Source organism: Lithobates pipiens, unplaced genomic scaffold (genome assembly GCF_037356315.1).
Source record: "Lithobates pipiens isolate NorthernLeopardFrog02 unplaced genomic scaffold, aLitPip1_a1.2 Scaffold_19, whole genome shotgun sequence".
Classification (NCBI taxonomy): domain Eukaryota; kingdom Metazoa; phylum Chordata; class Amphibia; order Anura; family Ranidae; genus Lithobates; species Lithobates pipiens.
In genome coordinates this window covers 488,704,983-488,724,746 of record NW_027507764.1, presented here as the reverse complement: position 1 = coordinate 488,724,746, position 19,764 = coordinate 488,704,983, and the positions used below count along the sequence as shown (strand labels likewise).

At 44.9% G+C, this 19,764-nt stretch overlaps 1 protein-coding gene across 3 annotated transcripts in view; it reads right to left on the bottom strand.

Annotated features, from left to right (window-relative positions):
* The window catches only part of WWP1 (WW domain containing E3 ubiquitin protein ligase 1), a 263,487-nt gene that overhangs the window by 57,826 nt on the left and 185,897 nt on the right, over nucleotides 1-19,764 (bottom strand). For all 3 annotated transcript variants that reach the window (XM_077492977.1, XM_077492978.1, XM_077492979.1), the window contains exon 8: nucleotides 4,929-5,247. In XM_077492977.1, the coding sequence (XP_077349103.1) occupies nucleotides 4,929-5,247 (319 nt within the window). The remainder of the gene's footprint in view (nucleotides 1-4,928; nucleotides 5,248-19,764) is intronic.

Below are 19,764 nucleotides of genomic sequence, written 5' to 3'. Positions count from 1 at the left end.
CTTCCGATGTCACAGTTGGCACCTTTCAGGGGGGAGTGGGTGCAGATACCTGTCTAAGGCAGGTATTTGCATCCACTTCCCGTGGGAGTCTATGCCGTTTCCTGTCCCGGCAAGCTGTCTGCTGGGACACACATGGGTCCCAGAGACAGCACGGGCCATTCCTATTGCGCCGCATGACTCACGCATTGCGCAATAGGGAACCGGGAAGTGAAGCTGCAACGCTTCACTTCCCGATTCCCTCACCTAGAATGGCGGCGGCAGCAGCTGAGCCATCAAGCGGCCTCGGCTGCCGACATCGCTGGACCCTGGGACAGGTGAGTGTCCATTTATTAAAAGTCAGCAGCTGTAGTATTTATATTTTTTCAGTGAAATCCCTCTTTAAGGATCTGGCGCTCACTAACCAGGCCGTCAGATGAAAGTATACCGGTCTGGGGTGCAGCACCGGACCCTACGAGAGAAGGTCCAGACTGTCCGGCAGCTTCCAGAGAGGCTCTACGGAAAGTGCCTTCAAGGTCATAAACCAAGCCCTTCTTGGCCACCATGGGACCACTAGAAGGACACAGCTTGAAACCTAACTGAGTTTCTGAATGACTCATGGAATCAGTGCCAAAGGGGGGAAAGCGTAAGCCAACTGGAAGGTCCAGTTTTGTGCTAGAGCATCAAAGCCCTCTGACTCTCTTTCCAGAGAGAGAAAGAAAAGCACTTCTTTATCTTCCTGTTCTTTTAATTGGCAAACGAGTCTATCTCTGGGCAGCCAAACTTTTGAACTAGTACTCAGAACACTTTCTGGTTCAGTTCCCATTCTCCCTGTCTGACAGGTTGGTAACCGAGTCTGCTTCCTGGTCGTCTGTGCTCCTTATGTGGACCGCTGACAAGGAGACTACCCTGTGCTTGGCCTAGGTCAAGATTTCCTTTGCTAAGGCTAGAAGGGTTTGGGACCTGGTTCCCCCCTGATGGTTCAGATAAGCTACGGTCATAGCATTGTCTGGACAGGCCAGAACTTATTTTCCTGTGACCATCTCTTCGAAGGGTTTTAGGGTTTTGCCCACTGCTCTGAGCTGCCTGAGATTAGAAGAGGCTACTTCCCTCTGCCAGGAGCCCTAGGCTTTGGCTTTTGGCTTTTCTCTAGGTCAGTGATAGAGAACCTTGGCACTCCAGATGTTTTGGAACTACGTTTCCCATGATGCTCATGCATTCTGCAGTGTAGTGGAGCATCATGGGAGATGTAGTTCCAAAACATCTGGGGTGCCAAGCTTCATCACTGCCCTAGGGGATCTCCCGATCCCCGGGCACTTACGCCTGTGTATAACCTTTAGTGGATCCCACTGACCCCAGGATCTAACTTTTTCCAAATTGCCTGGGACTGACCACCACACCAGGGAGGATTTTACCCGACGAGTAATAATTAGGCTTTTGTCTAGGGATTCGTTCTTTTTGCCCCAAGAGGAAAGATGGTAAGATGGAAGGATTGCAGATCCCTTGAGTGCATTTGCCCCCAGACAACTGCTGGAATGTTGGCTGACATGAGACCCAGGACCCCGAGGATCTTCCTCCTGGAGCACACAGGGCTCACATGGTGAGATGACCTTTTCCACCTTTTCTCTTGGTAATAAAAAAAGCTTTTGAGCCCGAAAGTCCACCTGGAAACCCAGGTAGGTCTGGACCCGAGCTGGTTCTAGGGAGGATTTTTCGAAGTTTACCAAACAGCCCAGTCTTTTTAGGACAGAGATCACCTTCTGGATGTCCGTTTCCACCTGAGCGGCTGATAGACCAGAAATGAGCAAGTCGTCCAGGTAGGGTATCACTGATATCCCCTGGAGGTGAAGATGGGCCACTGCTTCTGCTAGAATATTTGTGAAGATTCTTGAACTTGCTGATAGCCCAAAAGGAAGTGCCTTGAACTGCCAGTGGAAAACTCCTTCCTAGGAGACTACCGCAAATCTCAGGAAAGCCAGGTGTTCCGGGAAAATGGGAACATGCAGATAGGCATCCCTGAGATCCAGGGCGGTCATAAAGACATCTCTCCATGGAAAAACTTTTGTATACTAGGAATTTGTTTAAGTTCCTGAGATTTATAATAAGGCGATACCTCCCTGAAGGCTTGGGTACCACAAAAAATGTGGTAAGCGCCTTGGTAAAGCTCGCTTTTTGGGACTGGAACTACCACCTGGTTTACTAGTTCTTGAACCCCGTCTAATAGGGCTTTCTTTTTTAATGCATCCTTGGGAAGATGCATTAACAAGATCATAGGTGGGGGCTTGGGTGAGAATTTTAGGCAGGAGCCTTCACTGAGCAGAAGGATGATGTAAGGACTGTCTGAAATCTCTTCCCACTGAGGAATGAAATGAGACAGTCTGCCCCCTACCCTGATTCTAGCGTCACTAGGGATCTTTTGTGTTTTGGCCTGGAGAAGAAAAGAGCAAATTAACTTTTTGCCTGCCTCTACCATAACCCCTCCTTCTGCTGGGTTCCTTCTGGGACCTTTGCTGATTTTGTCTGATTTTTTTTTTTTTTTTTTAAATTCTGTACTTTTCCTGTTTGACAGGAAATTTCTACCCTTTTTCTGAGGACCTAGACAAAGCATCATCAAGGCCTGAGCCAAAAAAGATCATTTGAAAGACAAGCCACACAGTTTGGCCTTAGAGGTAAGGTCGCCTTCCCATACTTTAACCCAAATGGCCATCCTTGTCAAGTTAGTCAGTGCTCCAGTTTTGGCAGAAGCCTTAACGGAATTCACTGCCGCGCCAGACAGAAAGGCAACAGCCTTCTCTATCACTGAAACAAAATTTAGGATATTTTGAGACTTATTTCCTTGGGAGAAGGTTTTACTAAGCTCCTCTAAACAGAAGTCTGCATTTCTGGCAACGCAGGTTGCTGCTAATGCAGGGGCCATAGCGGCTTTTTTCAGAAGGGACTCTGACTTTCGGTCCATTGCGTCCCATCTCATCCCTCTTCCCTGGGGAAGCCCCCGAGAGAAAGGTAAAGAGATACTTGGTCCTGGCTTGTGATGAGGGACCCTATTTAGGGGTGGGTTCCTCTGAACCTACTACTAGGGGCGTGTGAGTAGAGGTACAGAAAGATTGTATAGTGGCCAACATTTCCTCTCGTACAGACTTGAGAAAATCTTTCACCAATCCTGAAGCCACTTTCCCAGCTAGTTTGTTAATACACCTATAACAAAAAGGCTTGGAGTGGGATTTTGACAATCTTTCCGCGCAATTAGACTTTTTACTGGCACTGGTACTAGCAGATGAGGAGGGTAGTTTGTCAGAGACCTCCTGTGCTCTGCCTGGGGAATCTGCAAGAAAAGAGGGAACAAGTCATAGTCACTATTCCTGCCCCCTGCATCGTGGCTGCAGGCCCCTTTTTTTCCCCAGAGGAAAAGATATGGGGGATTACCAGGTATTATCTAATCTGATGCGGCACCTACCCAGCCCCAGCTTGCTGTTGCCTGCAGCCATCTGTGCTGTCTTTCCATCCTCCTTGTCCATGAGGTGGTCTCCTCCACGCTTTGAACCCACTTCCTGGGTTGCATTTGGGCTTGCTCCACCTCTACCTGCAGTGACAGGAAGTTTCAGCCTGAGAGTGATGCTTGGAGTGCGGCAAGTCCTCCCCTTCATGCTTAGATTGTTTGGACTCTGGCAAAATGGCGCCCTCTACACCAGGGGAAGACTAAGGAGGAGACCCGAGCTGCTGAGCGGCATGCAAAGGCGGGGGATTTGAAATGCCCAAACTGCCTGCACAAATGCTGTTTTGGGGGCGACCCGTGAGAAGCTCTGAGGTGACAGGTAAGTGCAGCCCTCACTGGCATTCCTACACCTGGCTCACAGGGGTACCCATCCGACTCACTCTAGTCTTCTGGTCAGAGAAAAAAAAAAAAATGTTTCCCTGTGGGAGAAGCACAATCAATACTGAGGGACAAGCAGTAAGATGGGGCCAGGGGCAGGCTGACCATTGGGCCACTTGGGCACTGCCCGAGGGCCCCATACCACCAAGGGGCCCCATCAGGGTTGCCAGCCTCAGTAAAAACAGGGACAGTATGTAAAAATGTGTGTATTTTACATCCGTCTCTGAAATGTCCCTTACCGACATCCTTTTGGTCCAAAAATCCCAAGATTATAGCTGCCCCAACTCTCCAGTACCTTCTCAGCCAATAGAAACATGTCTGTGTATACTGTGTGATTGTATACTGTGTGTGTGTGTTTGTGTCTACTGTGTGGCCCCATAATCTCTGATTTCCTGGGGGCCCCATAATCTTCTATTGCCCAGGGGCCCCATGAGTTGTCAGTCCACCCCTGGATGGGGCCTTATAAAAAGCTGTGATTTGATTGTGTTTTCTGTAGGGAGAAGCCTATCATCTCTCAGGTGTTGCCGTCCTGGAAGGTGAAGTGAGAAATAAAATATGTTTTATACCAATATTGATAAAGATAATTGTCTACAAAGTCCCACTGGAAATGTGTGTGTAATATGCAGGGATGGCAAAACAAATTTAGTCCCTTTATCTCTAAATTAGAGTGTACACTGTACTGTTTATGGAATACTCCCACGGCCCCATTCTTCTTACTGTCCAATCTGCTCTGCGCCACTCTGAATGCAATGCTGTACTTTACATGCTCCATACTGCTAATCATCATAGCTTATTCTGCTTAGTATCACTGCTAGATGCATCCATGCCATGGAACATGAAAGTATGCAATCCAAGAGTGAAATTAAGCATCAAACGCTTCTCAAACAGGATTGGTTTGCTTTGCGACAGATGCTCTTTAGAGCGGCCATATTATTATTCAGCAATATCCTTCTTTAGCACAGTCAAATAACAGTGAGATGACGGTTTGGGCTCCCGCACTGCAGACTATGCTCTAATAGATGTGACAGCTGGCTGCTCAAGGATCATTAACCAACTACAAAAGCTCAATCCATGCGCATACCCAGGTGGTAAAGGCTCTGCAGTGCTGCTGGGCTGCTGCCTCACAGGATCCGCAGAGGCAGTAACAGACGCTTGCCTGGTTTTCGCTGCTTCAGGACTCGAGCTTCCAGCAGCAGATGATGACATTGAGTCCGTAGCCCTTACAGGTTCAGCTGCAGCACTGGCAGCAGATGTGCTGCTTTCTGATGTCCCTGCTGCAGGTATGTCCGTTGTGTTGTTCGTGGAGTCTGTGCAATCTGATATGTGAGTTCCTACAGAAGTTGCTGCAGCTTCATGGCAAGATGTGCTACTGGCTTCAGATGCAGTACTTGTGCCATTAACTGAAAGTAAAAAAAAAAAAATGATTGGTGTCAAGAAAATAAAGGTCTGCATCAATGAAAAACTCTGCTTCAGTTAATATCAGCTTAATCAGTAAAGATTATGTTTTATGATGTGGAGACTTTACAGCTCATTTGCTGGTTAAACACAGCCCTAGACAAGCATGCCTAGGTTGCAGCACATGAATTAAACACCGACTTAAGGGATCAACATATACAGTTATTCAATCCATGGTTGAAGGAAAGAAAATTGCATAATGTATGGCCAGCCTAAAGACCAGTACACACGGGCAGAATATCTGGAGACATTTGCCGGTTCAAAAAAATGACAACTCAGCGGGGTTAGTACAGCAGCTCAGCTGTCAGTTTCTTTTTCATGCAAAAACAACTGTAGTGTGTACTCAGCTTTAGGCTATCCATGCAGCTTATGTTTAGATTTTTCTCCCAACCAACAGCGTAGATGGAGAAATCTTCCCAAATGGCTACTGTATTCAGATGGTCAGAGCACACATGGCTGTCAGACTACCCAAAGAGTGACTATCTGATAGGAAGCAGTTACTATTCAGCTGTCAATTTTCCACCCTGTTCCTTCGATTTTTCAAATGCCTTTTCTGAAGCCTGGTGGTGCTAACAGGGTCACCCCCAGCTCATTTCACACTATTTGTTAGGAATTGGCAGAAAATTTAACTGTGTATAGCCAGCTTTAAGCTGGCCATACAGTATAAATGTTTTATATTTTCAATTTCCTTTAGGTTTACCTTCAACTATACAGTGCAAGAACCAGCCTGATTGCATACAAATTGAAAGTGTTTGAACTCATATTATACGGTTTTGGTAAAGCTAAAGGAAAATTGTACAAGAAAATTGTATAATGTATAGCCAGCCTTAGGTCCAATCTCAACAGGCTCACTTCAGAACTGCTTCTCTCCTCATACAAACCTATAAGAACGCAAAAGCAGCATTAAGCAGGTCAAATGCACGAACACATTCTAAATGATCCCTTAAAGACAAAGTAAACCCTGGTGGGTTTTTCTTCCCAATTCCCTGGAAAGTAAAAGACATAATGTGCTAGTATGCATACCCCATACGCATTCACATAGGGTAGGGGGGGGCCAGGATCTGGGGACCCCCTAATTAAAGGGGGCTCCCAGATTCCGATAAGCCCCCGCCCGCAGACCCCGACAACCAACGGCCAAGGTTGTCGGGAAGAGGCCCTTGTCCTCATTAACATGGGGACAAGGTGCTTTGGGGTGGGGGGCCGCAGGGTGCCCCCCCCTTCCCCAAAGCACCCACCCCCCATGTTCAGGGCATGCGACCTGGTAGGGTTCAGGGGTCGCTCGCTCATCCCCACCCCCTTTCCTGACCGGCCAGGGTGCGTGCTTGGATAAGGGTCTGGTATGGATTTTGGCTGGATCCCCATGCCGTTTTTTCGCCATGGGGGGGGGGGGTTTCCCTTGAAATCCATACCAGACCTAATGGCCTGGTATGCTCCTGAAGGGGGAACCCATGCCGGTTTTTTATTTAAAATGGAGTTGAGTTCCCCCTCGAGAGCTAATTATTCTCTGTTTGGCCACGACCAAAGTCACCTGGCGTGACTTAAAGTCGTGTTGTACGTCGCCCCAAGTCGTGTTGAAGTCGCTCCAAGTCTCACTGTTATTCATACTCAAGTCGTCTCCAAGTTGCCTCCAAAAGTCACGCTGGAAGTCGTGTTGCCCTTGTGTGAATGGACTCTAAAGCCCCGTACACACTATCAGTTTTTCTGCTAAGTTTTTCATTCAGGTTTACCAAAACCATGTAGTGGATGGGCCTGCCTGATTGCATACAAATTGAAACTCCTAAGGTTTGACCTCATATTATATGGTTTTGGTAAATCTGAAGGAAAAACTCAGCAGAAAAACTGATAGTGTGTATGGGGCTTAAGAGTCTTCCCAGAGAGGGATTTTCTTATTGGAACAGTTTAGATATTAGGCTATATTCATATGTGAGCAAAACAATTTTCTGGCTTTTTTATTTGAGAGTTTCACAGGTGTATATGAGCATTTTAGAAGCATGTTTGAAGAGTTTTACATGTGTATTCAAGCTTTGAGTATTTTTATTTTAGGCAATGGAAAGCACTAGGTGGAGAAGTTTATTGGTGGAGAGCTGCTGTCTGGCCAGAAAACATGCAACAAAACGCTAATAAAATGCTCATGTCGAATAATTTTCAGTCAGTCCCATTGAAGTCTAAGGTGCCAAAAACACTCCAATCTGCCTAAGGGTCCTTTCACACAGGGCGGATCATTGCTGATCCGCCCTGTGAATATCAGTTTGCTCAGTGGGGATCACTCCGTCGATCCCCGCTGAGCAGGGAGATGACAGGGCCGTCTCTGCATACTGCGCAGGGACGGACCTGTTACAGCACCGCTCTCCGCTATGGGAGATCGGATGACGACGGATCACAGTGTCCGTCGTCACCGATCCGATCCAATGACGTATGGAAAAATAGCTTTTTCCTCCACACACTTTTTCGGATCGAATCGGCTCGGATGTCAGCGGACTTGTCACCGCTGACATCCGACGCTCCATAGAGCTCTATGGAGCATCCGTTCAGGTCCGCCTGAAAAACTGACAGGCGGGCCTGAACGGATCGTCAGTGTGAAAGGGGCCTAAAAGAAGTTTGTGTACTTTGAGTGAGAGACGTTTTGCTACAGGCGGCAACTCTCTCAGATGTGAACAGGGGCCACTGAAATGAATGGGATTGAGTTTGTTAAGCGTTATAGAGCTACAAGCAGAAAATTGCTCAGGTGTGAATAGGGCCTAAATTGCTGCTTGCTCCTCCTCCTCCAGCTTTGCTGAAAAAGCTACAATCCCCTCCAGATGAATTATGTACACGCTGCATTAATTGGAAATAATATAATTTTTCACACATTTCCGTTTTAAAGGAACTTAGGTGTGCCTCCCCATGTCATTTTTAAATTTGGGGAAGTTCCACCTTTACCATCATCACCTGAGAAATCTCAGTGTTGATGCAGGAAATTTACTATATGCCTTAAACCATGCACAGACCTAGAAATATACCTCAATTAAAACAATTACAATAGGCTGAATTTTTTTGCTTCAAACTCAAATGGAAATGCTGAGCAACAGCTGCTAAGCATAAAATGGGTTTCAGTAGCAGTTTTAACTTGTAGCAATGGCAGACTGAAATTCAAAGACTGAATTTCAAATAACAAAATACCTTGTTTGATCAATTTTAACTGAAAACGTATATTTATAAAGCAGCAGATGCAGATCTTTATACTGCACGCATTTTATATTACAGAGATTCATGTTCCTGCAATAAACTTTCAGTGAATCTTGGTCATTTTTTTTATAAATATGCCCAAGTGTGACATCCTTCAATTAGGTAGACAATATGTCAGTCCTACACTAACTTCCTATTCCTAACAACTCTGCATCCTCAGTCACTGTTAGTAACTGAATGAACTATTGCATAGCAAGACCAGCAGAGGGTGATATTTCTTTAGTGACAAAGCCATACAGTACATGAAAGCAGTTCCTGTACGTGTTGTCTGCAACTCTGATGTATTCGATCCCAGAAATGTATTTCAACGCTGCAGAAGTAGGAAATGACAAACAAAAAGAGATGAAAACAGTGTTTCCTGTTTGTCTCCATGATTAGTAAGCTTCTGTGTGGCACAGCCCTACTAACAGAGCCAAACTACAGTTACTCAGGGTGTAAAAAAAAAAAAATACAAAACCATTGAGCAGGAATCCAGTGCAAAAATTAAAAAGCAGACATTTTACTTTATGAGAAAAAAAAATAAAAAATAGGAAGCAGCTAACAGAATGCTAATAAAGTAGAACTGCTCCCTGCGGGGATCTGCTTGTTCTTTCTACACCTGGTCTTGGCAGCAGCACATCTGCAAAATGACTGCCAAATAAAAATACTACAAGGCAACACCCTTGTAGTGTCTACAGGTACCTTTTATACTCTCTTGTGGAACATGCTAACCTTCTCAAGTAGGACACTTATAACTTTAAGAAGGCTAAAGGGAAACTATTATAGATTCTATCCAAATTTTTTATTTATTTTATTTTAACATGCTTACAACTGATGCTTTATACCCTTCTTTTAATTTTTATGGAAATGTTATACACATGACAATCATTTTACAGCGTATTATGGGTTATGGTAGTCATGCAGGAAAATCCAGTCCAAATAAAGTCACAGAGTGAGGAGTGTGTCCCTCTGAATCATTCAGCTGATCGTCTGTGTGTCATTTGAGATCCTGCTATATGTTCAAGTACAAGCTTTTAGCTGCAAAGCTGGGTACAATCGGCCTGGCTAGAAAAAAAAAAAAAAGAACAAAAAAAGAAAAGGTGTCCCTGGCTAGACAAAAAAAAATAAAAAATAAATAAAAAAGTGTCCCATGTCCTTTACTGTACTCCAAGTTATGAAATTTAGGCCTGTGAAAAATCCTAAGTATCCTAACTGTACAATACAGGACAGAGAACTTGGTTCTTAGACCATGGGATGTACCCAAGCAACAATTCGAGGGTGGGAAACAAAATAGCAGCAACATGTTCACAGGAAATACAAGAGGGAACAACAGACCAGAAACAGACAATTGACAGCAGAAACCACAGCACACATCAGCAGGGGTTCAAACAGCCACCTAGCAAAAAAAATGTTTGAAAACGTGAACACAGGATCAGGTGGTAGATCACACATAGTGACAAATCGTTCTACATTAGTCAGACAGGCTACATGTTGTGCGTCTGTGAGGAAGCTTGAAGGAGGGGGCTGGAGAAATGTCAGTGTAAGGCCCCTGTCACATGAGCATTGGGTATGTCTTTCGTTTTTTTTTTTTTTTTTTTTTTTTTAAGACGGACCTCCAATTCAATTCTATCCCCTTAAAACAGAAGGGTAGGGATTTGTTGATTGGATGACTGTTGGATGGAAATGGACCACCTGATAGAAAATAGCGGGCTGTGTCTGCTCTGTATAAGCAAAGCGGACACAGCCCTTTTCATCCGCCTGATCAGTGGGTATTAGCAGACAGATCCGCTGCTGGTGCCCGCCCTGTGTACAAGGGGCCTAGGACTTTGCTTTGGAACTCTGAGTTTCCTCAGGGCCTGCTGAGAATTCCTGCTATATTTCCTATGTGCTTCCACTTTCAAGAACTTGTTTTGCTTCAGTACATAGAAGATTTGCTTATTTGCTCTGATACAAAGGACATCTGTAGCAGAGAAACCGTAAGCCTTCTCATGTTTCTCTATAATAGTAACAACAAAGTTATCAAAGATAAGCTACAATACTGCCAAGAGAAAGTGATCTTCCTGTGACACTGCATTTCACATGGAATCCATCACATAACCCCAGATAGAGTTAAAACTCCACAAAAATTTGAAAAGCCAAGAAATGTGCGGTAGCTACGTGCCTTCCTGGGGTTAGTGGGATATTGTAGGGACTGGATTCCAAATGCATCAGAACTTATGGCTCCTTCATATGAGGCTACCACTACAAACCATTTCAAACTCACATGGGACAATGAATTGCAAATGAAGGAGCTTTTGAAAAATGTTGTCTGAAGCTCCCACCTTTGGAAATTCCGACAATACAAAGACTTTCTCATTGTTCATGAAGTCAATGGATTTGCTACAGGTGTACTCACCCAACTACATGGAGACAGAGGCCTGTGATGTATGTATCAGCCTCATTGGACCCTGTCGTCAAAGGCTCCCCCCAGTTGTATGTGAACCATAGCAGCCTGCATTTTTGCTGCTAGACAAAGTGACTGAGCTTGTACTAGATTCTGCTCTGACTCTGTATGTGCCACATGCAGTAAAGGAAATCATGAATCAAGTAAATACCAGATATGCATTTGCAATAGCGATTATGGGCCTAGTTGGAAAGCACTGAACTTTCTGACTAGTGCAGGGAAGCCAGTGAGACATGCAAAACCCAGAGCGGCTATTTGAGGCCTTTCAGAAACCAGCAGAAGTTGTCATCTTGAAGGTAAAATGACATGCAAGGGGAAATGAAATGAGGATGCTGCCCTTATGGCATTTGGAGTCACACCCACTCCTAAGCCAGATTTCCCTTTTCAAAGAATTCAAATAAACTACATTCAGATGGCCAGAATAGGCAACTATGTGCGTTGACATGTTTTCAGGTTGGCCTTAGTGCTGGCTGGTAGTTAAAGCAAATGCAAAAACAATAGCAATACAATTTTAACAGAATCGTTTGTAGATATTGAATTCCTGAAAATACTGAGAGCGACAGAGGAACTCATTTTACTGGGGAAGTAATGAAAGAAGTAATGGAAGCCCTACACATACAGAAAGCTTTCCATACACCTTATCCACAAAGTAGTGGTAAAGTTGAGAGACAATGGAATTTTGAAAAACAGATATGCAAAAATGAAAGCAGATACAGGAAAAGGATGGGCAGAAGCTTTGCGATTAGCCCTATATTCTGTACAAACTACCCCTAAACAACCACATGAGATATTTGGAGAACCACCCAAAACAGGGCTATATTTTCCCCAACATTTGCAGGCTTCTCACTCTAGTCTGTTAGAATATGTTCAGATTTTGCAAAGAACATTGAATAAAATACATGAAGGCATTTATAAACCTATCCCAGATCCAGAACAAACTAGAACCCTTTATAGTACAAATTGCTCACAGTTCCCAATATGTGAAAATATTGGTTACCTGAGATTCCATGTTATTGCTTCCAGTTTTTCAGGAGCAGGTATACAATCCATACATAGAGGGTTATATTATATATGTGGAGATAAAGCTTACGCCTGGCTTTCTACTAATGTTATGGGTACATGTTATATTGGGAAGTTAGCACCTGAGACCTGAGCAAAGACCCAGTGCGGTCGGGTCAAAGTCCAGAACACCCTTTAGTGTTCAAAAGAGAACTGTTCACTGAAGGTGACATGACATGGTCATGGTCCCCTTTCTGGACAGGATGGGGAATAGAAGCAAAAGAATAATTACACTCGAATTGTAGATGAGATTATTAACCTATCGCTGATATAGGTTTATTAAGTGAAGAAACGGCTCAGCTTAAAAAAAAATGGGCTTTTTATAACAGCTTACCTGTAAAATCCTTTTCTTGGACTACATCATGGGACACAGAGCCATAGTAATAACTATATGGGTATATAGGGGCACCTTCAGGTGATGGACACTGGCACACCCAAGACCGGAAGTTGACTCCTTCCCTTACCGGGAGTACCTCCGTTTTTGTAGCAAAGCAATATACATAACTCCCAAAAGAGGGGAGGGACCTCTGTGTCCCGTGATGTACTCCAAGAAAAGAATTTTACAGGTAAGCTGTTATAAAAATCATTTTCTTTATCGTACATCATGGGACACAGAGCCATAGTAATAACTATATGTGACGTCCCATAGCAATGCTATTTGAGGGAGACACATCCAGCTGGGCGCCAACAGATTTGAGGACCTATACTACTGGCTGCAGCACAGTGCGCCCAAAAGCAATATTCTCATGCCTTTTTACATCCACCTGATAAAACTCAGTGAATGTATGGACTGAAGACCAAGTTGCGACCTTATAGATCTGAGCCATGGAGGCATGGTGATGCACTGCCCAAGAAGCACTAACTGCCCTGGTAGAGTATGCCTTGACTTGAAAAGGGGGATCCTTGCCTTTTAAGCCATAGGCTTGAATTATAACTTGCATAATTCATTTAGAAATAGTGTATTTCGACGTTGCCTGTCCTTTCCTAGGATCTTCTGGCAGCACAAATAAGACATCAGTTTTCTGGATCTGAGCAGTCGTCTTTAAATAGACTTTGACCGCTCTCACCACATCAAGACAATGTAGTAACTTCTCTTCCCTAGAACATGGTTTTGGAAAAAATGACGGTAGGACAATATCTTGGTTCAGATGAAAACCTGAGACATCTTAGACAGAAAACTTGGACGAGAAAGCAACATGACCCTGTCTATGTGAATAATTAAATATGGCTCTTTACAAGAAAGAGCAGCCAACTCCGAAACCCACCTCGCTGAGGATATAGCAACCAAGAACGCCGATTTCCTTATCAGAAGGACTAAGGGAGTATGCTGTATCAGCTCAAAGGGCTGATTTTGCAACACTGACAAAACCAAGTTCAAGTCCCAAGGGTTCAAGAGTGATCTAACTGGTGGACTAAGCTGCATCATCCCTTGCATAAAAACTCGGATCATAGAATGCGAAGGAAGCGGTCTTTGAAATAACACCTATAAAGCCGAGACTTGGCCTTTAATAGTACTCAAGGCCAGTTTCATCTCTACCCCCAAGTGTAGAAAGGCAAGAATCCTGCCTATGCTATACTTCCGAGGGTGCCAACCCTTGGACTCACACCAGGAAACATTAGCCCTCCAGACTCTAGAATATATGATTCTGGAAGTTGGCTTCCTTGTATTAATCAAGGTAGAGATAACTGACCCGGATAGCCCATGTTTCTTCAGAATGTGGGTCTCAATAGCCAAGCCGTTAAATTTAGAGTTTGTAAGGTAGGATGGAATATCGGCCCCTGCGAGAGTAGGTCTGGACACAGTGGAAGGGACCATGGACCCCCCACCGCCATCTTTACAATTTCTGCATACCAGGACCTTCTGGGCCATGCTGGGGCTACAAGAATTACTGCCTTTCTTTCCAGCTTGATCCTGCAAAGAAGTCGTGGCAGCAACTGAATAGGGGGAAACGCATAAATCAGTGAGAACTGATCCCACGTCACCAACACATCTGTTCCACATGCAAGTGGATCCCTTGTCCTGGACACAAAGTTGACCAACTTCATGTTGAAACTGGACACCAAAAGAGCTACGTCCGTCTTTGGCAAACACCCAGAAAAAGGTTGGGGTGAAGGGACCATTCCCCTGGGAATAACTGCTGGTGACTCAAGTAGTCCGCCTGCCAACTCTCTACTCCCGGAATGAAGATTGCGGATAGGCAAGGAACATTCCTTTCTGCCCAAGTTAGAATATTGTTCACCTCTCTCTGAGCTGCGCGACTCTTGGTGCCCCCCTGGTGATTGATATAAGCTACAGCTGTGGCATTGTTGGATTGGATCCTGACAGGACAACTCTGTAACCTGAATGTCCAGGCCTTCAGAGCCAAATACGCTGCCCGAATCTCTAGGATGTTGATGGGCAAGGTTCTTTTGGTTCTTGACCATTGTCCCTGGGCAGGTGTCTTTTCTAGTACTGCACCCCAACCAGAAAGACTGGCATCTGTCGTTACCACTTTCCAGATAACTGGTATGAAGGATTTTCCCTTCAGCAGATTCCGGGTTACCAACCACCAACTGAGGCTCTGGGACACCTTTGGGGGCAGTCGCATTGGTAAATCTAGAGCTTGGACCCTTTTGTTCCAAGCAGATAGGATACTGTTTGGCAACAGTCGTGAATGGAACTGGGCATAGGGAACCGCTTCAAACAAAGCCACCATCTTTCCTAACAACCTCATGCAAAGGCGAATGGAGGGATCTCTCTTTGAGCTGACCATCTTCACTAGCTCTCTTATGACGCTGATCTTTGCCTGAGGCAAAAACACCTTTTTCTGGGCTGGGTCTATGTGTCTCAGACCTAAGTACTCCAGCCTTTTTAGTGGTTTTAAGTAAGACTTTTCTAGGTTGAGAATCCAGCCTAGGCTTTCCAGTTATTTGACTGTGCTGCACACATTTTACTCTAAGCGGGCAACCGACTGGTCTATTAGTAATGGATCATCCAGATATGCCAGGACTGTTATGCCCTGTGCCCTTAACCTGGCCAAAGGGGGAGCCAGAACCTTTGTAAATACCCAGGGTAAAGGGCAAGGCTACAACCTGAAAATTGTGCTGTTCGACCTCGAACCGCAGAAATCTTTGGTGAGCGGGAAATATAGGAACATGCAGATAGTTCCCCTCCTTCTAGGATAAAAACCACTGACCTGATCAACTCCATGTAAAAAGAGTGGAATTGATTCCGATTTTTTAGATCTAGAATGGGTTTTGGTACCGTGGAGAGGTTTAAATAAAACCCCAAACCTTGCTCTTCTGTGGGGCTTTCCATGATCACCCCCTGAGCCAGTAATCTGTCTAATGCCCGAAACAGATTGCCTTTTCCCTTGATCTTTGGGAACGTTTGACCTCAGAAAACTCAAATTTTTAACCTAGAGCTATTGTAGAGATGACCCATCTGTCCTGAATTTCCTCCTGCCAGACTTCTGAGAACTGCAGAAGTCTTCCCCCCACGCTGGCGAGCGGGGGCGCCCCTTCATAATGAGGCCTTAGAATTCTGTTTTGCAGGTTTCAACTCCCAGGACTTCTTTTGTCCCTGGTCCTGACCCTGAGGCTTTCTGCTAGAGCCTGATGGCAGAGGCAGTCCTGACTGCCTAGAGGCAGATGCCCCCAGGCAATCCTGACTGCCTAGAGGCAGATGCCCCCGGCCCTGGAGAAGGAGCCCACTTAAATGAAGAGCGTATATTCCTTCTTTTGACCGGCAAGAGAGTACGGTTCCCACTTGAAAACTTTTGATATATTAGTCCAGATCATCCCCAAATAGCCAATCTCCATGAAAAGGGAAACCACTCAGGAGCCTTTTGCATGGTGCTTTGGCTGACCAATTTTTCAACCACAGGATCCTATGCATGTGCACTAGCACAAGAGCAAGGTGAGACGCCTGATGAATAGAATCCTTAATGGCGTCAATGGCAAAACAGCAGTTCGGCCAAGTCCTGGGCCTGTTACACAGGAATCTTCTTAAGGGCCTGTTTAAACTGGTCCTTAAGGGATTGACAGATGCCTATTGCAGCAACTGCAGGCTGAGTAACTGCACCTGCCAAAGAAAAAGAGGATTTTAACAGGAATTCCAATTTTTGGATATGTTGGATCCCCAAGCAATTTCTACTGGACAAGTTAGACTTTTATTCACATAGGATATAGCCGTGTCAACTGATGGTACATTCCATCTTTTGGTAAATTTCTCCTCCATGGGATAAAGTACTGAAAATCTTTTGGGAGGGAGAAAATGCTTATTTGGATGATCCCATTCAGCATAAATAAGCTGTTCAAGTAATGCTTGGACGGGAAACGCATACAAAGTCTGCGGAAGTTTTAATTTAACTTTCAGCTGACTCAGTTGAGGGCAGCTTGAAAGCGGACTGGACCATTTCAGTCAGAGACTATACCAGCAATTTCTCAGATTGCGAGGCTGAAAAGGGTTCTTCCACCGTTAATTCCTCGGAAGAGGAATCATTGAATTGTCTTTCCTCCCGACCCCCCTGAAGGTAATACATCATCCTCCACCCACTGTTCCCTTGATAAAGGGTCTTGGAGGTGGGGGAGGGGGATCTACCACGCTTCCTATCCTTTTGGATGGACGATGCAATTAAAGCTGCTAGTCTCTCCTCTAGCCCTAGCAGGGCAGAGGAAAAGGCATCTTCAGTCCCATATACAAGGGCTGAGATGTTGGAAGCAGCTGCAACACCCACAGGTTTCAAAGGCTCACCCTGGCTAGCCACTTCTGGTATTTCAGGAGAAGATGACAATGTGGAGGCATGAATCCTTAAAGCCTGGGGGTGAGGCTTTAGGTACCTTCTTTAAGGTGTTTGCACTGGCCTTTTTGGGAGGCATAGTCCTAAGCACAAAAGCAGAGGTACTAAATAAATGCACCACTTGCTGGATTATAGTCTAGCAAAGGCCGCTAATAAAGTCCGGCCTGGTGCTGTGTAAAATGTATTTCCATCTAATTGGGAATGCCTGTATGCAGCGCCTTACGTGCCCTCACCGCTCCTGTGTCCTGTGTGATCAGCAGCTGTACTCTCCAGCTAATAGCTGTGGAGAGTCTGCTTTCTGGGCTCGGCATGCCCAGCACCTGCGCCGTGTGTCCTCGTGGACGCTACATCCCGCACACAGAGCTGTGCTTAAGCCATGCCCCCTCCGGTCATCAACCCGCCCCCCTTTAGTTTTAAAATTTCAAGCCGTTCCCACTCGCACAGGCGACGCTCAAGAGGGAAGGTCGGATCAAGGCAGCCCAAAATATAGGGCATACCGCCGCACTCCCTGAGGGGGGCTGGGGGAGTACAAACTGCTGTTGTCCCAGCCCCTTAGTTCCCTCAGGGGGAAAGTGCAGTAATGGCAAACTTTTTCCTGGGCAGGAATCCCCCCTGAACGATGCTGCATAAAGGAGACCACACACATGCTGTTTAGCTGCTTGACACAGAGCTGAACTGAGAGGCAACGTACAAAGGTATGTGCATTTACTCCCTCTAGTGGAGACTTAAAGCATGACAACATTTTACTCAAGGAAGAAAAACCATAGGTGGACTTTTTAGAGTTCCTAGGCTTCTTCCCTTACCTTATCCTCGCCACAGGATACTGCTGACAACAGAAAAATCCAACCTTCACCCATCACGGCAGACTGCGTTTAAAAGGACCGGGTCAGTTTTTTTTATTGTGGTTCCACTCCCTTGGACCTGTATAGCACCCCGCCAGGAAAACTTCATGGTAATGTGAGCATGACCAAAGCACTGGGTCCTGGGGTCCAACCCTCCAAAGAGAGGCATTACAGGCAAAACCTCATTCTTATACGAGGCCCGGGTACCATCCCCTTTGGCCTTAGTGGCACTTTGGATGGATATGGTCTGTAGTAGCTGGTCTCAATCTAGTAAAAGATCCTTCCAGCGGAGATCCTCAGAGCATATCTTCAATCGGGACCAACACCTTAGACACTGGCGAAAAAAACTGAGGTACTCCTGGTAAGGGGAGGGGTTATATAGGGAGTGAACTTCCTGTCTTGGGTGTGCCAGTGTCCATCACCTGAAGGTGCCCTATATACCCATATATTTATACTTTGGCTCTGTGTCCCATGATGTACGATAAAGTAGTATTAGAGCATAGATTAATGCTAAAATTATTTCATTGCAGCTCAAGGTGGGATGTGTAAGGTATTTCACACTGACTGTTGTATATACGTTTCTGATAATGAGGACATTATTAAAAGGACCTCTTGATAAGATAAGAGAACTAGTCATCATAGATATTGCTTAAGATGGATGGAACTCCTTTAAGGGATTAGGAGGTTTTGGTGACTTTTTATATGGCATAGCAACATTGTTACAGAAACTAGGTGCTTACATTATGATGTTCCTATTTCTCATATTTGTTATTTACTTTCTGATCAGGCTATGCCTCTCTGTGACTACTCACTGTACCAACAAATGGTCCACCAGCCCTGATGAACCCATTATGAGAAAACTAGGAGAGAGATGAACAAGACACCGTCTCTCTGCGCCAATGTAACAGGAGTTACCAGCAGAGAAGAATGATGTCAAAAACAAGAGAGAAATGACATGGACTTTGACTGTATTGTTCATTTATGCACAAGAGACTCCATTTTGTTCACGCTGTTGATATATGTTCTGTAACATTCACCTAACAAACAGACACATCTGCTGCTAGAAGCTCTCTCTGTCTACTCCCCCCTCAAGGTTTTACTTTTACAATTTTTCTTTTTGCTAGCTTTTAATAATAATATATTCCTATTTGTTAGCTTTTAATAACATATTTCTATTTGTTAGTTTTTAATAACATCTCACACCATCCCTTTCTTATCTATGTATAAAATAACATGTAATAATAAACTTTGGCGCTGAACAGACATTAAACACAGTGATTGTGTCCTGTGAATCTGTTCCTGCAGCATTAACTTTTTTTTTAGAGTCCAAATCAGATATAATTCCATAACAGAACATACAGGTAAATCAAAATTTTCCCCTCTCTTAATCGTACTGTACACAAGTTGAGTATTCATAGACCCTAGGAGATCCCCAAGCAAATGAATGAGGATGGTCAACAACTGGGCAAAAAACTTTCCCAACGGACGGCAGCAAGGTACAACATACCTAGACGTCTACACAGTAAAACCTTGAAGAGGTTTTAACTGGTGGTGGTCTTACAAAGCTGGGCTACGGAGGCCTGGTGCTGGAAAACTCAGAAAACTCCCACAGATCTGGTGGAATGAGCGCAGAAGACCACAGGAGGAAATTGATCCTTTACAGCACTGTTTCTCAACTCCAGACCTCAAGGTGCCCCAACAGTTGTACGGAAGCACGGTGTAATTTGTTATGCCCTGCAAAAGGGGCAAATAGGGAATCAGATTTCCTGATGGAGGCCATTGCTTTGAGGTGGACTTTAATGGTTCTGATCATGTATCCAGGTAATTGAGAGATTGCCTTTTCATGCTTTGGAGTAGGGCATAAGGATGGTAAAGACGGTCTTCATTGAGGTAGAAGCATGATACCATCTTAGGAAGAAAGGATCTTCTTGGATGACCTTGCCACTGTTGAGGAGGAATGGCTCTAAGAAAGAGCTACTACCTGAGGCACATCTGACAGATGTAATAGCTACCAAAAAGGCCACCTAGAGGGATATCCCTGATGGGCTCAAAGGATGGCTTCTGCAAGGCTGAGAAAACCAAGTTGAGATGCCAAGGGAGCACCGGGCGATATAATGGAGGCTTAATGTAAGA